The sequence below is a fragment of the Coloeus monedula genome (assembly GCF_965178545.1).
Source record: "Coloeus monedula genome assembly, chromosome: 7".
Taxonomy (NCBI): domain Eukaryota; kingdom Metazoa; phylum Chordata; class Aves; order Passeriformes; family Corvidae; genus Coloeus; species Coloeus monedula.
The window spans coordinates 12,087,618-12,107,950 of record NC_138787.1 but is presented as its reverse complement, the minus strand read 5'-3'; the positions used below and the strand labels follow the sequence as shown (position 1 = coordinate 12,107,950).

General features: G+C 40.6%; 1 protein-coding gene across 1 annotated transcript in view; it reads right to left on the bottom strand.

Moving 5' to 3' along the window:
- The window catches only part of SPATS2L (spermatogenesis associated serine rich 2 like), a 79,723-nt gene that overhangs the window by 41,389 nt on the left and 18,001 nt on the right, over positions 1-20,333 (bottom strand). The window contains exon 3 of the mRNA XM_082284637.1: positions 1,767-1,830. Within this exon, the coding sequence (XP_082140763.1) occupies positions 1,767-1,805 (39 nt within the window). The 5' untranslated portion in view covers positions 1,806-1,830. The remainder of the gene's footprint in view (positions 1-1,766; positions 1,831-20,333) is intronic.

The window sequence follows — 20,333 nt, the reverse complement described above, 5'->3', positions numbered from 1 at the left end:
AAATACTGCCTCCCAAAAGGTGGATAAAAATGCTGTGTAGCATGACCATGTAAGCTCTGCAAACTAAGAGAAAGGGATGTGATTTTGACTCTTACCAGTACACTGTAAATATGTCAGCTTTTCAAACATGCAAATGAAATCCTTACGTTTCAGCAGTTTATGTGCAAATATAATCAAAAGCAACTCTGCAGGACTTCTATGTTCAACCCTTTCCTCACATTTCTAGTGCATCACTCGAAGAGTTCTGAAGCTAGTCACGTTTTAGTTACTCAGTTTGTTGCTGCCCATGCTGTAAACAAAATACGAGATACCAAATAGAGCCATTGCAATCCTGTTCTAAAACAGGACAGACTTGTCCCGGTGCAATGGCTCTCTGAGCACGACACTTTCCCAGCTGATGTATGTAGATTGCATGAGGCTTATGCTGTTTGGTCACTAACCCTTTATTTAGTAGGTTATTAATCTTTATTTTCCAGAACGAAACCCAGTGATTTTGCAAAAGAATTTCAATTGCTATTAAACTAAGTTTTCAATTTGGCATAGGGATTTAGTGGGACTTAAATACTGATGGAAGATACAGGAATAAAGAGTAGAACAATTTATAACAGAATGTATTGATCCAATTATTTTCCTGCCTTAAAATGCATATGCTCACAAACATTTGATTTTGGACACTCCCAGCAGATATCACACATGGAATAACAGATATCTAGCATGAATAAAAGTCCTGTTGCAGTTCCTCATTCTTAAACTTGCAAAAGACAAACATGTGATTTGTAAAATCATGCACTTGTAAAACTGATTTAAATAAAAAATTCAAGCTACACAGTAAATATGCAGAGCTTCAATTTATTTACTGAGTTGTATTTTGAGAATTACTGTAGTTTACCTTTGAGTACTCTGGCATCGGGAAAAAGATGACATTACTTTCTACTGCAAAATCATCATGCTACTCAATTTTAAAACCCTGTGCTGTTATTAAGGACTAAAGAAGATATTCATCACCAAAACAGAGATTCATATTGACATGCAAATCCTCAAGCACAATGAGCAATTGAGATGTGAACATCAAACATAAGGTAAAACCACTCAAAAAACAGGCACCTGCGCAGTGCAACAGGTAAGGAACTGTTACCCATAAACAGATATAGAGCAAAAGAAGTTCTATCGTTAGATTGTCTCTTCACAATCTGCCTGCTGGGAGTCACAAAAGATCTCCTGACCTACCTCTTATCCTAATTCGCTTTAGGTCCTTTACTGCTCCTGAAAGGGTGATGAGGCTCGAGCTCCAGCCAAGGATATGGAGAAGACTCAAGCACACTGATTGCAGTTTAAAACAGACATACTTTCATAGGAAAAAGCAATCTGCTCTTTTCAGATCCTGCACTTTTAGGAATTGCTTTAAGTATTACAGGCATAACATTCTTGGGCAGAAAATTATTTTCTAAAGGGCATGTTTCCTCAACATGATTGTGTTTTGTACAGCAGCAATCATCCCAAAGTGCTGTTCTCCACAGCATCAGTGTGCACAGGGATTACAAAGGAGTAAGAGAAGACTAGCTGACAAAACAGTCTCTCTGCAAAAAACCAAAAATGCTTCTTTTCAAGCAAGATTCAGATTAGTCCTATCAATACCCATCTGTGTACTTAATGCACAGAGTCAATACACATTAAAGTTCAGTATGTGAACAGTGTTGGAAAGAGCAAAAATGAAATATGTATGCAAATATAATTTTGGCTTGCATTGTATGGTTACTTAAACCTACCTTTTCCTTGATATTTACAGGAGAATTGATTTCTGCCATCTCTATTCAGGGGAAAGTAGTGTCTCTGAAATGAGAAAAAAAATCAAAGAGATTAATTTGGAAGTTTTAGTCCCAAACCTGTCAAAGCTACAGCGGTAATGACTAATTGCATATGCTTACCTGTAAGCATTAGAGAAACATAAGAACACAATGTCCTGCACAACAGTGCTCAATCTTGCCAAAAACCAAAGCTAGTCCAAATTTCAACCTTCCCCAGATTAGTTCTGCAAGCACATTTAAAAATGCCTTATAGCTATGAATCTGGATAGAAGATGTATCACACTCCTCCCAGCCATGCCTCCCAGACCCTGTTCTGAGGCTGTGAAGAGCAGGAATACCTTAGATGAACTCAACAGCTCCTGTTTTCTCATTCACCAGCATCCTCGATTTTTGCCAAAACAATTTATCAATCAATGCAGTCCTAAAAAGCAGCTAAATGTGCCAGGAGGTTGGGCTGACAAGTGCTGCATGGCTTCTTGTTTGTTTTTTTAGTTCAAAACTAATTCAGAGGATTTAGTCACACAGCTCCTACTGAAACTAACAGGGTCTGTAGATTTAAATCTCTAAGTCTTCTCTGAAAACTTGGGCACATGAATGGAATTTGCATGTGATTAAGAAACCCTGCAATATGCTTTCTATTTCCAGTTATGTGGCTGGGTAAGTGAGAGACACTCTAACACATGATGAAGAGTTAACACAGGGAAAGGAGTCCCATTGCCTAATCTTGCTTCCAACAAAAGCAACTGCCTTAAACTTCACTAAGGAAAAGAGTTGAATCTTCACATTTTAAAATTAAATCACACACAAAGAATTACACCAAAGACTCAGTCAAATGAAATACAAGCCTGGTTTGGTCACTCTCTTTAGCTCTATTGTACGTTGATAAAAAGGTATAGGTATAGATATGTGAGAATGAACCCTTAAGTTCATTCTAAGTTTTTAAGTTGAAACACCTCCTTTTACCCATTTGAGCCTTTGCTATGTGGACTGATGTAAGTGTTCCAAAAATTCTTCTAAATCTCTTTTAATGCCCTTAAACAATCCTCCCTTAACTCCTTCTTTGAAGCATAAGAGTTTAGTAGAGTTCCAGAAATTAAGCACTTCTCTTACAGTATTCACTGACAATATTTAGATCTTATAATTAATTTCTGTATGCACCCGTTTTCTAACTAAAGAGATGAGAGTTGAGGAAGCATATGGCAAAGAGATAATGGGAAGAAGAAAAAGAAGTTAATTTGAGTTTTGGTCTGATGAAGAGCCAAAAGACAAAAGTAACCATTTCCATTGCCAGCTATTAAAAAGACATGCTTGAAATGAGTAAGGTTGCTTGTGCCATCTCCATTTTACTATACCATGAACAGATGCTCTACTAGAACTCAAATACCTTTTACCTTTATTAAGTCAGTGGGCTCAAATGCTTGGCCAAGACTGGAGTCTCACTGTGTTTGATAAGACTTCCTGGCAACTGGGCCACTGTGTCACTCTGAAGGCCTTACTGTCTGCTGGTATCTCAGAGCAGAAGGTTCCCCTTCCTGCCCCTCCTTACATCAAGAATGAAAGAGCTCAAATTAGTTTCTTTATCAAGCCCACCCAAAGGCTAAAAGCAGAACTAACAACATCTGGACAGAGCAGGCAGGAAGATCACACAGAAGGTAAGCTCAGGGCAATTCCATTTCCAATATTTAGTGTGTTCCAATAACAGAAGAAAGGTGTTAAGAAATGCTTGTAGTCTGCAGTCCCTAGACAACATTTTTTTAATGTACTTCTTGTCTTTTGCTGTCAGCTATTTCTCATTCCAAAGGGGCAAAGAACATAAAATACAGATAATCAAATTTCCCATGCAGACTGGAAAAGTCAGCTCTAAAGTTACTCTAAGTCTTCATCTCCCTTACTGCTTTTCATAAAAGCAAGCCTTCTACCTAGTGACATCAAACCCACACTGGGCAGGTCCTATTCTCTGTTTAAGAGATAACAGTATGTTAAGGAATAGATAATTTGACTAGTTTGCTCTTGTATCTAGTACTGAGCAGATTTTGTAATGTTAGAGACAACTGATCAATGCCTGCCCTCTTGCATACTGATTCAAATACACTTAACCTGACCGAGCACCTTATAACAACATTAACAAAAGCAGTAAAATCTTTTACTCAAGAGCCAAACACACAACACAAAAACAAGCTCAATAAGAGTTAGAGCTAACAAACTCTTCTGGCCTTAAAAGTTTATTAATATATTAAAACCAATAAGTAATTGAAAAGATCTTTGTCACTTTAAATCCTCAGGTTCCTTTTTCAAACATATATGTTACCAATTTTGTACCAAAATTGTACATTTTAAAACTGCATCTTGTATGAAGCAAACTAATCCAAATAATGATCCTTGGTGAAAGCCCCATGCCTCTCAACTAAGGTTTCTTCAAAGATACCAGCTAAATAATCCTTCAAATTTAAAATAATTTTTTTGATTAAACCCTACTACTTAACCAATTCTACTCTTTGTAGCAATGCTCTGACTTGATTTAAAACCAGATGTAAAAACTTCATTCAACACTTTGCCAGATTTGATGTGCCTCTTCTTTGCTGTACACTGCAGGTGTTACTACGATTATAGCCTTCCACCAATAAACGTGCTGCTGATTCAGCTAGCTTGGAACTGTGCAAGCTGTTTCAAAAAGATCTGGTATGCCACACAAAACATACCCTCTGCTTCTTTCTTCCTTATTCTCTTTTTTCTTTTCCTTTTAAGATAAAGAACTAAGAGGACATCAGCTTTTACATATGAACCCATTTCTCTACACTTCACACTCTCCATTAACATGCATATTACAACTGTCAAAATGAAGATGCTAAAACTGAGTTGGAGCTATTTTTCATTCACCTTCTCCAAGGACAGATAATTGAAATAACATGCATAAAACACTTACTCGTTTATATAACTCAGTCCAGCACTGCTTGTTACATAAAATACAGATGATACATTAAAAAGAAAATGTCAATGCTGCACTAATTTTTAAAAGCACCATCCTTTATGCCCATACTTAATAGCTAACAAATTTAATTTTCTTATTGTAGCACCAACTGATTTATTGACTTAACTAGTGTTTTTGGTCTGATGTTATTTTAATCTCAGTATTGAACAACTACTTAGTTTCTAATCCTGTGGCAAAAGACTATAGCACATCCATAATTTTATGAACAAAATAGTCCCACTGAAGCTTTATAAGCTTTATCTCCAGGCTTGGATCTAAATTTGAGCTGCTACATTCTCATCCTGAATTCTTCAGAGAAGCTTCTTTCTGCGCAAGTTGTGAAACATCAAGATAGGACCCTCAGCTGAGCCCTAAAGGCACCCAAAGAACAGTACTTTAATGTAACCAACAGCATGCACACAAAAGAATGTTTGGAGAAAGATCTTTGACAAGATTTTCTGCACTAGCCAAGATTAAGTTAACACAAGTACTAAATTTAAAACACACAAAGTGTACTGTATATGAGAGATTCTCAGCTTGAATGTCAGCTTACATGCTTTGTCTTTCTCCACATCTCCTGCTTGTATTTGTGCTCCTGAAATGTCACTGAGTATCATGCTAACAGACTTCTAAGAAAAATAAATGAAGAAACCCCAAAAACCTACCAAATCCCTTATATAAATGGATCATTAATTTCTGATACAAATTTCCAAATGCACTACCTGAAGCAGGAGATCAGTCTCAGTTTCTCATTGCATCCTGACCTCAAATACTGACAGGGTGTTTTTTCTAAACCTATTACACAAATCCAAATGAAACATTTCACCTGCCTTGTAAAATGAAGCATTTCAGTAGCATTCAAGGGAATGCTGCAGAGAAGACTGGACTACTTTTGTTAGAGTTTTACTTCTCTCCCTTACCAAATGAAGCTATTCGTATTAGTCCGTGCAGGTTGAAGCTATCATGAACCTGAACCAGGGCATCTACAGTGCTGGCACGTGCTCTGTCCTGCTGACCTTAACTGTAAGTAGCAACGTCCAGCAGGCAGATAGTTACAGGAACAGCCTTTAACCACTGCAGAAAAATATGTCAGAGCTCACCTGTCACAGCTTAAAGTATGTGGCTGCTTGCCCAGCCTTTACAGAAGTTTGCGTTCTGTCTCCAAGCAGCTGTGAAATCCCACTGCTGCTGTGTTAAACTCCCAAAAAATGCCCACCACCTTCCCACTGGTACCAGCATCAGAGGTGTTTGGTCCACAGACACCTTCCAGCCAGCCAGGCCCTTGGGTAAAGCTGACAGACTCCATTCTATACAACATTATGGATGGGTGGGATTGTCTGCATCTCAAATATCAAGGAATCAAAACAACTCTGTGTCTTGCCACTGCTGCAAAACCTGGCACATGTAAATTTCAGACTTCAAAACTCTGTCAGAAAAAGAGGAGGTATGTCCCCACTCCTAACAACAACAACAACAACAACAAAAGTCTCCTTGCAAATACACAGAGAGGAAAAGTAGTTTATGAAAGCATAAGGGCTGCCAGAAAGATAAAATTTGTGAAAATACCCTGTCACAGTAAAGTCTATCAGAGTGGAGACTGTGTGTGACACCTGCTCCACCACTTCTGACATGTGAAAACACAACTTCGGCAAGGGGGATCAGAAAATTCCCCATTAAACAGCACATAATAATCTGGTGTTGGGAGGATTTCCCATCAGTAGGATCATGGATGAATGCTTCCCTACGCCCCAAAAAATGTCATAGTTCCTCATCTGCCCACTGCAACTGTTTCCTTTTATAAGGAAACACCACCCCAGCAAATCAAGAATTCCAGGTCTAACTGACTTGACCCTTGCCAATGCTTCTCTAATCCCAGTCACTGAGTGAGCTTTCTCTATTACCAGAGAAACTAGAGTTTACAATTTTGTCACTCAAATTTGTTCATGAAGTAGAACAACACTAGAATATGAATTTTAATTATTTTCTATTTTTAACTACAGATCGTTTTGTCATTTCCAAATACTTCAGTCAAAATCACCCAGCTCCAAAAAGCTAGACAGGTATGGGCAGAACAAAGAAATCACAATTTTAGAGGAACTTCAAAAGACAAGAAAAAAAATGCTAAGTACCTGTGCTGGGTTTGGCTGGGATTGAGTTAATTTTCTTCACAGCAGCTACAACACAGGGATGTTGAAGTTACTGCCAGCATTGCTTACACAGCATCAAGACCTTTTCTGCCTCTCATCCCACCCCAGCAGCGAGGAGGCTGAGGGACACAAGAAATTGGGAGGAGACACAGCCAGGACAGCTGACCAAAGGGATATTCCATATCATAAGATGTAATGCTCAGCATACAAAGCTCTGCCACTCAAGCTCACTCCCATGGGGAGGGAGTGAATGAGCAGCTGTGTGGTGCTTAGTTGCTGGCTGGGATTAAACCATGACAGTATCTAATGAGATTGTAGCAGCCTGCACTATGCTTTCATCTTCTCTATTTCTACCTGCTCTACAGAATTACATCTCATTTTCAAATGGGATTCCTACCCGTCCATATATATTATATTACACTGCCTTGCCTGCAGACTTCCACATGTTCCAGGTAAAAGCAAAACCAGCAGAATCAGAGACATGTGGCCTCCATTTCACATTTGACTTTGTTTTTCATTACAAAGAAATGCTACTAGAGAGCTGCACATGAAGCCTGAGATTAACACAATTTTTCTGATGCAGTTTTAAGCTAACACTGTTGGCACCAGAAAGATTGAAAGAACTCCAAGAGTGCGATTCCAAAATTCAAGTATTTCAGAAAGAAATTATTTTGGTTTTCACTCAGATTTTATTTAAATAGAAGAAAAAATAATTAGGTCAAATAGGCAAACATCAACATGCATATGATTGTTAGTGACAACAATTACTGCTCTTAGTTGTACACAAAGCCCTGCCACTGATGTTGAAACGACAAGAAATCCAAGATTCAGACATTTGTCTTCAGTATCTTGAGATTAGCAGTGGGTATGATTTTCTATTTGCTGCAGTCTAGTGTCTAAAGATAAACATAATAATTAAAAAATAAATGCATAAACATAACCAGAGTCAGGAGCACCTAAGCCATATTAACAAGTGTCCTCACAGCTGTCCTTTTAGCCTTTTTGTCACTAGAAATGAACACACCTAGCAAAATCAACATAAAATGTTATTAAAACAGAACCAGTGGTTTCCAATACTGTTTAACATCTTTCTAATGACTGCATGTAGAAATCTTCTATCCACACCATCGTTTTGTATTTCCTGGTTTTCTGAAGTTTGAGATTAGCCACTTCGGACTAATTAAATACCCCAGGTAATTTTCATGACATCTGAGGCCTTTAAAATCCTTTCTTTTAAATGCCTGCCTAAACATATGTATGAGAGTGCACATACATTCCAGAATATTCCCCATTTGCAGAGTCCAGTCCCACTTCCATCCCTGGTCACGCTTTTCTCAATCACAGAATGCAGCTGTTGCCTCTGCATTCTTCCTCCTGCTCAGCTATTGCAGCCAGATTCTCTACTGGTCACCACACTCTGACTGAAACCTATTGGCTGCAGATCTGGAAACAGGATGCAGGAAATAAAATGTCTCACTGATTCCACATGTAGCTCTGGATTCCTACAGAAAGGAGGCTTATGCTCCCCCATTGTTTATCACCTCCTCCTGAGGGTTTCTGAAATGCCTGACTACCCAGTCTGAGGAAGAAGTGGATGTCTCAGATCTATAGCCTTGCAGGCTGCTCACTTGGAAATGGGCAGTAAGGAGTAAAGGTTTGGAAAACGTGCAGTAGTGCATCAGGAACTCAGTTATGCTATTTAACACTATAAAGTCCATATCTGAAAGACCACAGACCTATCTGCTAAAAAGAAAAAAGGGACAGAGGTGAGAGTGGGATACGTGAGGAAGGACAGTCTGTAGCACCTGGGTCAGTGTGCTTCTGCCTTCTATCTTCCTCAGATTTCTGCCAAGGCCAGGAATGGCTCTAAGCAGGTACCACAGACACACCATCATGCCCAGTCAGTGTTGCAACAAAACGGTTAGGCACCAGTAAGCTCTGTACCTCATTCTGATAAAACCCATTGCTCTCTGACCTTGTTCTGCTCTCCTCTTCCTAAGCAGAGATGGTACCATGCATGTAACCCAGGGAGAGCCTGTGCTTCTCCCCTCTTGTCACCTGACTTGCTTCCCTCTCCCAGTTCAAGTGTGTGAGAAACCAGACCACTACATACGTGGGCTCCACAGGCATTTGTGTTTTCACAGAGATGTGGTGTGTGAGGGATCCTCAGGTCCTCCCTGCACTTGGTGTTGCAGCTCCACTGTATTAGAATCCTGCAGAGGAACACTCTAGCCCTTACCAAGATCAGATTAAGAGAGTGTCAAAAGAAAGCTACTTGGCTGGCATCTTCCCCACCTCCATTAATATTTCATCCAAACAGTTTACAAGTATTCAGTGATATAACGTATCTTTTGATACGGACATCACAAAAAGACTCTGGCTGTATTTTCTATCACTGGTCCACAGACCACAACTCACCCTTGGCTACAAGCAAGGCTGCTTGCAAACCCTCTTCCTGTACAGTCTTTGAATGCTGGGTCTGTCCTATCGAAGCTAAGCTCGTCTTTGACACAAGTTTCAGTGTGGCTTCCCCAGAAGATTGGTGTCACTGCATGAGCTGGTGTTTGTTCATGGCAAGTGACTGACACCCTCAAACAGTGACACCAGTTACCACCTCAGAGACCTGGAGCTGCTACCTCTGTAGAATATAGCTCAGGTGGAGAAGAACCCAGAACAGTAGTTTATACTTTAGGTCATTAACACCATCCTGCCTCTGAGCAATGGAGATCAATTTAAAAAGCACTAAAGAAAGGCCAGCTCTGCATTATTTACAGCAACATATTAGAATGAAGAATAGAGATACAGGAGGGGACACATGCAAGTCCGATGTAGAGCTATGTATCCGTGTTTCAACAGACAGGTAACAGTAAAAAGTAAATACTCTGTAACTGCTGACATATATATGTGTGTGTACATATACAGGCAGGCACATACAAAGAATGAATAAAATGCTTTATGAAATAATCATACTTTTAAGTAAAATAAATTTGAAAAGAAACTAAGCACCATTAATTAAAAAAAAAATAGCATTCTAAACATTGAAAAACATCTCCAAAACACATGTGACTGCACATTTCTTAAACAAACCCTAGGAATTCAGATTTTAAAAAATGTCAAATTTCTGGAAGGGAGTCTTGTTGCACAGCAGCAAGACTGTGCAACTTTTTTTTCCATGAAAGGGTATTTTACAGGATAGAAGAGCTATTTCCTAGTGAACATTCAAGGGACTTAGGCACAACCTCTGAAAATTCCTACCATCCTCTTTCCATACTGATTAGTAGCCAAACGTTTATTTTCAAGCCAGATCCTTTCTAAAGTTGCACAGCTTGCCATGTGAAGCAGTGAATCAGTAATCTGAAGCCAACAGTTTCCCACCTAAACTATTGTACATATCATGTGTTTGAACTCCCTATCCAGTTGGTTTTGTCACCTGAATAACTATCAAATATAAGGCTAAAAGTCTATGAGTGGTCAAACACACATGTAGTTCTAAACTGAGGTGACAGCACTTCCTATTGCTCTTCTTTTTGACCCATCCAATTTATACCACCCACTTAAGAAGGGAACACTCGGCTACACCACTGACTCTTCTCCACATTAAGAAGCTATAGTGAACTACAAAAATATCAAAAAGCTGAAATAGGATAAGGCAGAAAGTCTCCCAACAATTTTTCATTTCAGAGTAGGAAATTATCAATTCATTAAAATCAGAACTTCAGAAAAAACGAGGAGTCATTTTCTATAAATGTTTATATAAAGAAAATGAAACAGCTCAAATGGAAGAGACAGAACTCATCCCAGCAGCCTAGTGACAAGGGACCATCTCCATCCTACAGACACTGAAGATCTAGTGCCTGTTCCAAATCTGCCTCCTGTTACACTAGAAGAGTACTTTAATCCCTAGGCCATTCTTAAAAGAAGATTTTTTCTGAAGAGTTTTTTTATTCCCTCAAACACACCTGTATTAGCCTCCTAGAACCAGGTAAGAGCCAGCAAAGGCATATCCCCCACTCCAGAGCTCCAAAGGTAGGAAACCCAGAAGCACTCCATCATTACCACAACTGCCAGTGGCTGCCCAGGATAAAGTATCCATTTGCTGGCTTCTGATGCTCTCCACTTCAGACACTGCATCCAGGGGCTCTATATCCTCCCCACTCAGCAGGAGAATCTTGCTGGAAGCCTACAGCCTGTGCTCTGCTGGCTGGCATCCTAGACGAACATCTGCAGAGCATCACTGTGATTCAGCATAACCTGAATTCCTGGTTTTACTACGTATATCACACTACTAGAGCTGAGGCCAATTGACAATAAATGGATTCAGCTACATGGTCAGCAAAATGGTTCTCTCTAACAGGCAGGAGAGAGGGATGGGGGGCTCTGGAAAGAAAAATTGAGACTGAGAAAACTCGCTTTCAACAGCTAAGACTTGCCAAAATAAACATTACCCTCTTGCTCTTCCTCAAGTGCCTCAAAATATCTTACCAGGCATACTGACAAAGAAGAGTCAAATAGCAAAATACAATCTACTCAAATTCTACATCTGCGTGGCCCTCCTGCAAAACAACAACAAAAAAGGTTAACTTTCAGTTTTTACAAATGAGGTATTATCTTCCAAGTTGTGGTTGCCAGGGACTTGAGCTATTAAGCCATTTATGCTGGCTCCTATTTCAGCTCAGAACAGAATGCCAAGAGACAGCGTCGCTCCATTTGCTTCTGCGGTTGCCCAAATGTGGACTGCTACAAGAGCACAGCATGGGAATGCTGACAGGGAAGGATGTAAAGTGGGAGCATAACTTGCCTCAATCACAGTGGTTTCTCTCAACAGTAAGAGCAGAAGTACAAAAGTGAGTATCAGAAGTGTTCAAATTCACACTTGCTTTGGGCATCAAGAAATAAATTATCACAAGGAATCAAACTTCTACCAGCAGACTGGTACAGTATAGTAAGTTCTCAATCTTGGAATAAACCTCAAGTTCAAAGATGGTCCTGGAGCTATTCTGATTTCAGCCTTCTTTCTATGAAGTATTTGAAGTTCACATCACCTTTCCTTCTTGCTCAGGCATCTCTGAAGAGCCAGTTTACTATTGCTAGATGTACAAGGCTGATTCTCAGCAAATATAATCCTTTGAATTCAAAGAGCTACATGGACTTTAACCAGCTGCTTGCTGGTCCCACAGGAGCCCCCCCAGCTGCAGGCAGAGAAGTCATCAGAGCTGCCCTGACCAAGCACACATGGAAGCACCACAGTCATGATGAGTTGGCAAGTTTACAGGGAGTTTGGGGAAAGGAAGCACTTTACCAGAGCTCTGAAAGAGCTCCCTGAATAAAGGGCTTCTGATGAGAACTGATAAAGCCAGGTGCTCAACTGGAGGCAAAACAGACCTGAAGCAGCCTTAGTGTGGCAAGACCTCAGGTAAGTAACATACATTCAAAGTATAGGTAAGCATACTTTATTAGTCAGTGAGGTTATGTATATGCTTGAAGGTAAACACCTGATTTAAATGTGCCAAAGCAGTCTGAACCTTCCAAACCCAAACACTGAAATTAAGTGCAGCCTTTCATTTTCCATAACTAAGTCACCTCATATAGGTCCTTTGAAGAAGATGCAAATTTTTCCTTGAACAGTATTTTAAATTATTATATATTATATACATATGTACACACACAAAATGTATGTACATAAAAGCTCTAAAAAATGTTGACAAGTTTCTCTAGTAAAATGACCTGATGTATATCCACAATGAGCAGACACAGGCCCAGCAGTATTCCCATATTAACAGTACCTGTACAGTCACACACTACACTGGAAACACCACCACTGACATTTTGGTATTCTCAGAGTTACAACAAATGCTAATCTTCCTCTCCTCCCCCACCTTCCTACTGCCAAGGAAAACACTGATTTTCTGATGTTAACAAAAGGTATTCCTGGAAACAACAACAAAAGCACACAAATAAGTTAACCCATAATTACTTATTGTTCATACAGTCCTTCAACCTAATTGCTATTACACATGAATAAGTTGCTATTAGAGCATTTACTGGACTTTGAACTGCACTTTTTAGAGGAAAAACTCAAAAGAAACCCATTATTTTTTTCATCTGAAACCCACACTACCCATCTACATCAAAATTAGTCGTAAAAGTACAGTCAGTCAATGCAGACTCTGTACTGCCAAAAGTATGCAAAGACAGCTTAACCAGTCCCCCCTTTCACAGCCTCCCCAATAGTGAGGAGACAATCTCAAAAAAACTTTTCTGCTTCTGAAGGTCAATAGCATACTAAGTATTGCTGACATGCATGAACTGAGGTTCCTGTTTAGTCAGATATATTAAGGTTTTGGATTTTTTTTTAAATTTCAGGTTTCTTAACTTGGCAAGGGCAATACCAAGATAAAGCTGTTTGACTAGCTATGACATATGGATAACAAATGGAGTAATTTTAACAACAGAATGAAAAGAAGATAGTTTATTTGTTGAGGAACATTTTCAAGAAAATAAAAAGTATGTCTTATTTTAAGGTACTTCTCTCAAAGACAGGTAAGCTCAGTTACACTGTATAGCACAGATATCTATTCTAGAGCATCTTTCAGCTCATCTGTTTGTGCCCATTCACTGGAAGTGATCTATCTTTGGCATGCCAGAATCCTTGAAATAATGATAAAATCTGTGGACAAACCTTCACTTTGCATCTGTCCAGAATTTCTGAAGACGAGTATTTAACACAGCTTTGGAGGATAAGGTAACATACTATTTGCTTCACAGAATTCAAAAGCATCAAATTAAGCTCTAACTTGTAGTTACCTAGGTTACTACTTACCACTGCAGGCCCTACCAGCTGAAACCCTCAGTGTTCTAAAGGATGCCAAACCCACTTTTCTTGGGCAAACATGGATACCAGCACATTTCAGATGCTGTATTGGGTTTCTGTGGCAATGTTTTGATAGTGGAGGGGCTACAGGTGTGACTTCTGTGAAAACTGCCAGAAGTTTCCCTCATGTCTGATAGAGTCAATGCCAGTCAGCTTCAAGACGGATCTGCCACTGGCCAAGGTCAATCCCATCAGCAACCATGGTAGTGCCTCTGGAAAAACACAGCTGGGGGGGGGGGGAGGGGAAAGCTGTGCAGCAGCAATTGCAGCTAGAGAGAGAAGTAAGAATATGTGAGAGGAACAGCTCTGCAGACACCAAGGTCAGTAAAGAAGGAGGGGCAGGTGTTCCAGACACCAGAGCTGAGATTCCCCTGCAGCCCATGGGCAGCCCATGGTGAGGCAGCTGTGCTCCTGCAGCCCATGGAGGACCACAGGGATGCAAAGATCCACCTGCAGCCCATGAAGGACACCACACGGGAGCAGGTGGATGCCTGAAGAGGCTGTATCCCTGTGGGAAGCCCACAATGGAACAAGCTCCTGGCAGTAACCTGCGGACCCATGGAAAGAGGAGCCCATGCTAGAGCAAGTTTGTTGGTAGAACCTGTGATGCCATGGGGGGGTCACGCTGGAGCAGGCTGTGCCTGAAGGACTGCAGCTCATGGGAAGGGACCCATGCTGATGCAGTACAGGGATCCCTACTGGTGCATTTTGAGAAGAACTATAGCCCATGGGGAGGACGCAAGTTGGAGAACTTCACGGAGGGCTGTGTCCCATGGCGGGGACCCCACAGCGGAGCTGGGGAAGAGTGTGAGGAGTCCTTCCTCTGAGGAAGAAGGATCAGCAGAGGCAACTGACCATGACCCTCATTCCCCATCTACCAGCACTGCTCTGGAGAGGAATTAGAGAACTTGGGAATAAAGTTAAGCCTGAGAAGAAGGGAGGACTGGGGGGAAGGTGTTTTAAAATTTAGGGGTTTTTTTCTCATTATCTTACTCTTATTGACTGGTAATAAATTAAGCTAATTTCTCCAAGTCTAGTCTGTTTAGCCTGTGATGGTAACAGCTGAATGACTGTCCCTGTCCTTCTCTTGATCCACAAGCCTCTTGTTATGTTTTCTCTATCCTACCCAGCTGAGGAGAGGAGGGACAGAGCAGCTTTGGTGGGCACCTGGCATCCAGCCAGGGTCAATCCACCATAAGCACACAAAAAAGCATGTTTTGTATGTGAACCTCAAAATTGCCTTAACTGCCATGTTCCTCTTCTCACTGCTGTTAATTAGCAACATTACAACAGCACTGACAAGCTCTTACATATTTCCTGTGGGCACTATCAAAAAACCAGTGCTGGTTAACAGAGTTACCACACTAAGCAAGTCAATGTCTCAGCAAGTCCAACTCCCTGTATCTCAACTTCCTCTAACCATCCTGCCAGCAGTAAGAACTGCCAGACAATAAAATGAGCTAGCTAGGAATTTCCCAATCAAATGGGTTTTGTTGGGGTTGGATGAAGCTACTTCAGCATAACCAAAACATTTCTCAAACACCAGCTAAGCAAGGGCTCCCCAAAAGCTAACTGAATTCCCTATTAGCCAGTTATCCTTTCCCAGAAAGCCCAAATCACAGCAAAACTTGGGATAAGCAAAGTTCAGCTTAACAAAGCAGGAAGTTACTGTAGCTTGTGCAGACACAGAAGAGGTGACCACAGCATTCATTATCAAGTAAAGCCCTGTATCAGTTATGCCTCATTATTCTAGAGCCTTACCAAGTAAAGGCAAAGGTGACTCCTGAACAGCTACTCTTTTTCAAAGTGTATGACTGCATTTTCATGAAGCCATGCACAGAGTTATCATCTTCATTCATAATGAGCAGTTCTGGCAGTCACTCACACAGATTTCTTACTGCAGAGAAAAGCACAGTCTGAGCTGCCACAAATTCACGTCTCCAATTTAGCCACACACCAAAACAAGCAGGGCTAGCTCTGCAGGCAGCAGACGTGAGCTGTGACGGGATTCTGTGGTTAACAGAGCTCTGTCCCTGGTATCCACAGAACCAAGGACCTTGGCTGAAGAGAGTTGGATTTATAGTTGCTCATAATTTGGACTCTCCAGTAATGGAGAAAAAAAGAAGACCCATGTATGAGAAGCAATTTACACAGGATGAGATTCAGCTCCATTGGCTGTCTTCCTCAAACATGCAATTTGGTTCCCAATGATATTGACACAGGTAGAGTTGTTCCAAGACCTTAACTTTAGCTATCATTATTTTCCCAGGCGTTCTGCTCATTAACTGAGATCGGACAGTCTAGCCACTTTGCTCACAATCAGAGCACAGCAAACAGGGCTTTTTAAACTGCCTGAACTGTGCAGTTGGAGGAAAAATACAAGAACTCTTTCACACTTTATGCCCATATACACCCTGCTTTTAGGCAGGGCACAAATTACTGCCTTGATCCTCCCTTCTAGCAGAATACACACTCCATCCTAGTGGCCTCAGAGAACATTTGTTCCTCCGCTGCTGAAAACAAAGATATTCATAGTTCTTCCAACCTCCTCTAACTGCCTGCTCCATAGAGGGAACAAAAAAATTGAAGTTGTCACTGGCAAAGAAAAACTACCTGCTCTAATCATGAACCTTTAGAGCTGAACCATTTCAGAACATACTAGAGGGGGCAATTCTGCTCTGTGGGCTGCCTTTTTATGAATATGTTCACTTTTCCCCATGATACAAGGAACATTTCATTCAAGTCAGTGCTTCAGTGTTAAAAAGTCATGAGAAATTTCCCAGAACTTCTTATGAAGACACCGAAGTCTCAGTTTCACTGTGCTTACTGCATGATCAACCAAATCCCATAATGTCATCTCTCTCCTGGAATGCCAGCATTGACTGACAAACCCAGTAAGAGGTTTGGAGGTGGCCGCTTTGAACTCTTAAATTCAGACCAGTCACACTACTACACATCCACCAAAGCCTTTGTGATGCTTTTCACTACCAGGAACAAATGCTTATCTCTCCTCATACTGACAAGTGGAATAAAGAAGAGCCACCAATAATAGAAAAGGCCGAATACCCTAAAAATAAAGAATCAATTCAAGAACTCAAGAGTCTCCTTTAATCTCAATTATTCTCTCTAAAAAAATCTGTGAAAGCTCAACTTGCTTTCAGTTTGACTTTGATATTGATCAAAGTAATCAGTGAGCTCTAATCAGAATTATCTGAACTCTTTGCATCACACAGCTGCCACTTACTTTTCACTGACAGCAGCATACATAATCAAAAATAAGGTGTTGCAGGGAAGCATAGGGCCATTTACTAATTTTTTTTTTTCAGAAGTGAACTTTCATTCCTAATTCAAATCTTTTATTTTTTACTTTTTCCATTTCTTAGGATAACCCCATAATTCTAATTCTTAATGTTTCAATTTTGAAAGCATTTTATCTGTCCAGTCTCATGATAAATAAGACTCACAGAGCTGATTATTTTAAGGCACAAAATTACATACTTATACAGACAGTAACAAGATGCACCTATAGGCAGTTAGAGGATTACCCATTTCTGACATAGGTCACATGTTCACACTGGGTAAAATTTCTCCAGAATTGTTCTTGCAGGACAGAGCTTGAATATGCAGCCCCTATTCAGACAAGCACTTAAGTGCTACTGAATTCCCTGAAACAAATTTTTTGAGACTCAGAGAAAAAACGAACTTCAGCAAATTCTTAGTCTTTTTGAACTGTTTCAAAGTGTGCATGATTCTAATAAAAATTTCACATCTGCACATACAAGGAAACATTTTTCATCATGAATACTCTGTTCTTAAGATCTTACAACAGGATTTTGTTCTTCTTTTTACAGTACTACATTAAAAAGTAAGTAAAAAAAGGTAGTAGGATTTGGGGTTGTGGTGGGTCTGACTGGGATGGAGTTAACTTCTTTCACAGCAGCCCACAGGGTGCTGTGCTTTGGATCTGTGGCTACAACAGCGCTGACAACACACCAGTGTTTTGGCTATTGCTGAGCTGTGCTTGCACAGTGTCAAGGCCACCTCTGTTTCCCACTACACCCCCACAGCCAGGCTGAAGGTGGACAAGAGGCTGGGACGGGACACATCTGGGACAGCTGACTCAGAGTGACCAAAGGGATATTTCATGTGATGTGTCCTCAAGTTCATAAATAAAAACTGGAATAGAGGAACAAAAGGATTTTTTTTGTTTTCAAGCAAGTTTTTTGGCTGTTGTTTGGAGACTGGCTGGGCATCAGTCTGCCATGACCCAGTACGCTGTCTCCCCTGTTTTGCACCCCCTGAATCCATTTTTTCCTTCTTCACTTACTGTTTTTCATCTCAACTCAACATTGTCTCGATTTTGTTCTTCCTATTTTCCTCCTCCTGCTCACTGTGGAGAGCTACTGCAGCAAGTGAGTTAGGAGCTGTATGGGTGCTTGGCTGCTGCCCAGGGTGAACCCACCAGAGCAAGTCAAATTGAAAACCCATCCCAGACTGGTGTACTCTCTTCTCAGATTCTGATCTAGAACTTGCTCCAGTATTCAGTGTCTACAAAACTATTTCCCTAGATACTTGTAGGGTACTTGAACTCCAAATATCTGAGCTGAGTATAATCCTCAGCCCAGCTCTACAGTCTGGGGAAGCGTTTGTTATTCCCATTCTGCTCAGGAGTAAAGAGGTGGAGAGAGACTACAGGAAAAGATTTTCAGAGTTGTTTAAAAATTTTGGCCTCATTTGCAGAAAGAGCATTTACACACCAACCATCTTTTAATAGCAACCTGAAGGCTTCTCAGAGCTGAAAAACAATCCCTTTGCAAGTCTGAGGACTTTACTGACCTCCCTACTACTGCCCCTCCAAGTACAGGATCCACAAATAAGGACCTTCACTAACAAGCCAGCAAGTTTTCTTATTCTCAGGGCCACAAGGCATCATTCTAGATGTGAAAGATCAAGTGCAGCTGAAAAACTACCATCTCTCACTGAAATTACTGCTTCTGAGAAATCCCTGTGCTGTAACACTGCTGACAAGGGTGGAGATACTTCCAAGATATCTCGCTCTCTAGGCAGCCCATCTGTTTCTGACAGCTCAACTTCTGGTCAGCAACTGACCCGATGAGTCACTCTGGTTGTACTGTACAGAGCTCAGAGCCAGACAAGCAATATTTCATCATGTACTTGGCCACACTTGCAATCAGCAGATGCATAAGAACCACTTTGGGCACGTATACTTTTCTTCTTTCCTTTGAGGAAGTCACACAGCTCACCACTACCGAGTTTAGCATGCTGAATTATTAACTACCAGATTGATTCTATTCAGCCACTCCCTGTGATCTTTCCACTACCAAAAGCTTTGGAAGTTTGCCAAGTAGCAATTCTGTGTAAAAAGTCTGAAGCAAAAAGGAAATCCTTAAGAAACAGCATAACTGCCTCCACCGAAGAAAGGGGTGCATGAAGTGAATAATGTGCAAATGAAATGAGTTCTCCTTCAGTCTATTTATTATAATGCCTGAGCATTTCAGAAACTTCAATACATAAATACATTTACCATCCTGACACACGTGCTTAAGTGCAGGAGTATTGTTATCTCATTTTACAGATTTAAAATTGAGGAATTACATGATTCAGTGATGATTTCTCAGGAAGCCATTCGTAGGGGACACAATCCAGGTGTCCTAATCTGCAAGGAAAATGGAGAACCTTACAGACATTTGAAAAAAATGGTCACCTCCATTAGAATTACATAGAAGGATGAGGTCATTAGCCCACTTGTTAGATTCAGGCTTGGAACAGGCTTAGCTTATGTTTTTTAACATGCTGGACATAGAGAAACTGCCTCTGGACAAAATGGCAAAAGGAATTACTTGATATGTCCAAACAAGTATTTTCTTCAAAACAAGTGAGAAAAAACATGGGGTTTAGATCACCTCTAAAATTAGGCAATTGCAGAGACCCCATTTCTCAGTTTTGTAGTCTATATGTGCATCTTATTTTTTTTTTTAAATTACTACAAAGCTACCCTTTCCCACTACCCTCTGAACATCACTTTGGACTATACTTAGTGTGATATGACTTCAGAATACCAGTTCAGCAGAACTTTCAGTTGCAAACCATGCTACACCTTCACAAACAATTACAAATTGTAGTTCAGTTGTGGTTCAAACAGTTACAAAGATGAGAGATGGTGAGGAGAAGCAGTAGGACCATATAGCATAAGCTGGTCAACTTGCTGACACAGAAAAAAAGAAGACAAAGGAGAGAAATTTATCTGGAGTGGTGAATCATAGACTCTGGAGATAAAATTTACCCCTCCCTGGGAGTGTTCAGGGCCAGGCTGGGTGGTGGTCTCAGCAATCTGGTCTAGTGGAAGGTGTCCCTGGCCATGGCAGGGGGTTTGGAACAAAATGATCTTTAAGGTCCCTTCCAACCCAAGACACTCCATGATTTCCATATGATTCCACTTCCAAGATGTTCAAATAGACTGCACTGCTCTGGTGAAAGCAGCCCCCAAAGTTCCTGGCTTCTTGTTCCTGCACTGATAGACC